The following is a 1,789-nucleotide window of genomic DNA, read 5'->3' as shown; positions in this document are numbered from 1 at the left end:
TGCAGGTGTATTTTTTACCATCTGAGCCACCAAGGAAACCCTATCTATTTTATACATCATATCAGTAGTGTATATGTATCAGTCTCCCAAAACCTTCCACCCCTCTTCCCCTTTGATATCCATGTATGTTTTTCCCTACATCTGTATCTCAGTTCCTGTCCTGCAAATAGGATCATCTATACCATTTTTCTAGATTCTACATATATGCATTAGTATATGACATTTATTTTTCTCGTTCTGACTTTCTTCACTCTGTGTGACACTCTCTAAGTCCATCCATGTCTCTACAAATGACCCAGTTTCATTCCTTTTTATTGGTAATATTCCCTTGTGTATATATACACCACATCTCCTTTGTCTATTCCTGTTGATGAACAGTAGAAACTAAGACAACATTGTAAAGCAAGCATACGCCAATAAAAATTAATTTTTTAAAAAGTGGTAACTCATAGAATACTCTCTTCAAATGCTAACCAATGTAGCACTACAGGAGGACTCAGGAAGGAAAGATTTATGAACAAAATAGTTTGAATTTCACTGATGTGCCATGTAAACTCAGAGACAGTGATAGATACATCATGAGAAATATGTGAATTTAATAGATCCTAAACTCAAAACATGGACAGTTACCTTTGGCTATATTCTAGGTTTTTCTCCATTTGTGCATATTTTAAATTATGTTGTTTCTCCCGAAGCTAAATTTCAAAATTTTCTTTTTCAGATGGTTTGACTGACTGTGTGGACCCGGATTGTTGTCAACAAAGCAACTGTTATGTCAGTCCTCTCTGCCAGGGCTCACCAGATCCTCTTGACCTCATTCAGCAAAGCCAATCTCTCTTGTCTCAGCACACTTTAAGACTCTTCTATGATCGAATCAAATTCCTTATTGGCAAGGACAGTACTCATGTCATTCCTCCAGAGATCTCATTTGACAGCAGGTATATATGTATTTATTTTATTCCTTATTGAACAGTGGTCATGTTTTTCTTTAACTGTGAAAGAAACACACACATATACGCACAAAACTCACATGATGTATATTATTCATGGTGAAGTGTAAGCAAGGCTTTTAATGACAAAAACAAAAGTATAATTTACAAATTTATTGTTTATCTTCTGGATTGATCCCTTGAAAAATTATTGAATTTCAGAAACTAAATTTTAAGTTTCATTCTATGGGTGTAAAACGTTTCCAGATGAGAGAATTGGGTGCATTTGATATTCTAAAGTGAAATGCAAGACGGGCGAAAATCTGTCTTCTAGGGAAGCTCAAATGTGTGAATTGTCACTAAAGGCCTGAGACCAAAATCCAACCCATTAGATGAAATTTTTTTAATTAACTTACTTATTTGAAATGTAATAACATGAATTTGCTCATTGTCCTTCTCTGCTTCATCTTCAGCAATGATAGGTTTTAGTCATTAGCACTAGATGTAAGTAACTCAATATTTCTGATCGCTTAAAAATGTCCTCTTTTGTTCATGCCACAGTTAAACATATTTAAATATTGTTGTTAAACAGTAAGGATGTTTATCTCTCAAAATAGAAAGTCCAGCAGTTGTGGGGTTCAGGGGTTGGCTCAGCTGAGGCTTCAGTCCCATCATCAAGGCCCCAGGTGCTTTACATTTCTCTAATCTACCACGTTCAGCAGAAACTTCATTCTCAGGTTTGATAGAAAGATGGTTGTGGCAGCTGCAAGTTCAATTCAGATGCAATAAAGACCAGAGGATAAAAAAGAAATACCACCCCCAGCATGGAATATAGAGTCTTCCCTTCATTCTGTTTCTGA

The 1,789-nt window shown here is 35.7% G+C and overlaps 1 protein-coding gene across 1 annotated transcript in view; it reads left to right on the top strand.

Moving 5' to 3' along the window:
• The window catches only part of TENM1 (teneurin transmembrane protein 1), a 285,933-nt gene that overhangs the window by 96,024 nt on the left and 188,120 nt on the right, over positions 1–1,789 (top strand). The window contains exon 5 of the mRNA XM_010854080.1: positions 722–938. Within this exon, the coding sequence (XP_010852382.1) occupies positions 722–938 (217 nt within the window). The remainder of the gene's footprint in view (positions 1–721; positions 939–1,789) is intronic.

This window comes from Bison bison, unplaced genomic scaffold (assembly GCF_000754665.1).
Source record: "Bison bison bison isolate TAMUID 2011002044 unplaced genomic scaffold, Bison_UMD1.0 scf7180017864336, whole genome shotgun sequence".
Taxonomy (NCBI): domain Eukaryota; kingdom Metazoa; phylum Chordata; class Mammalia; order Artiodactyla; family Bovidae; genus Bison; species Bison bison.
This window is presented reverse-complemented; position numbering and strand designations above follow the sequence as displayed.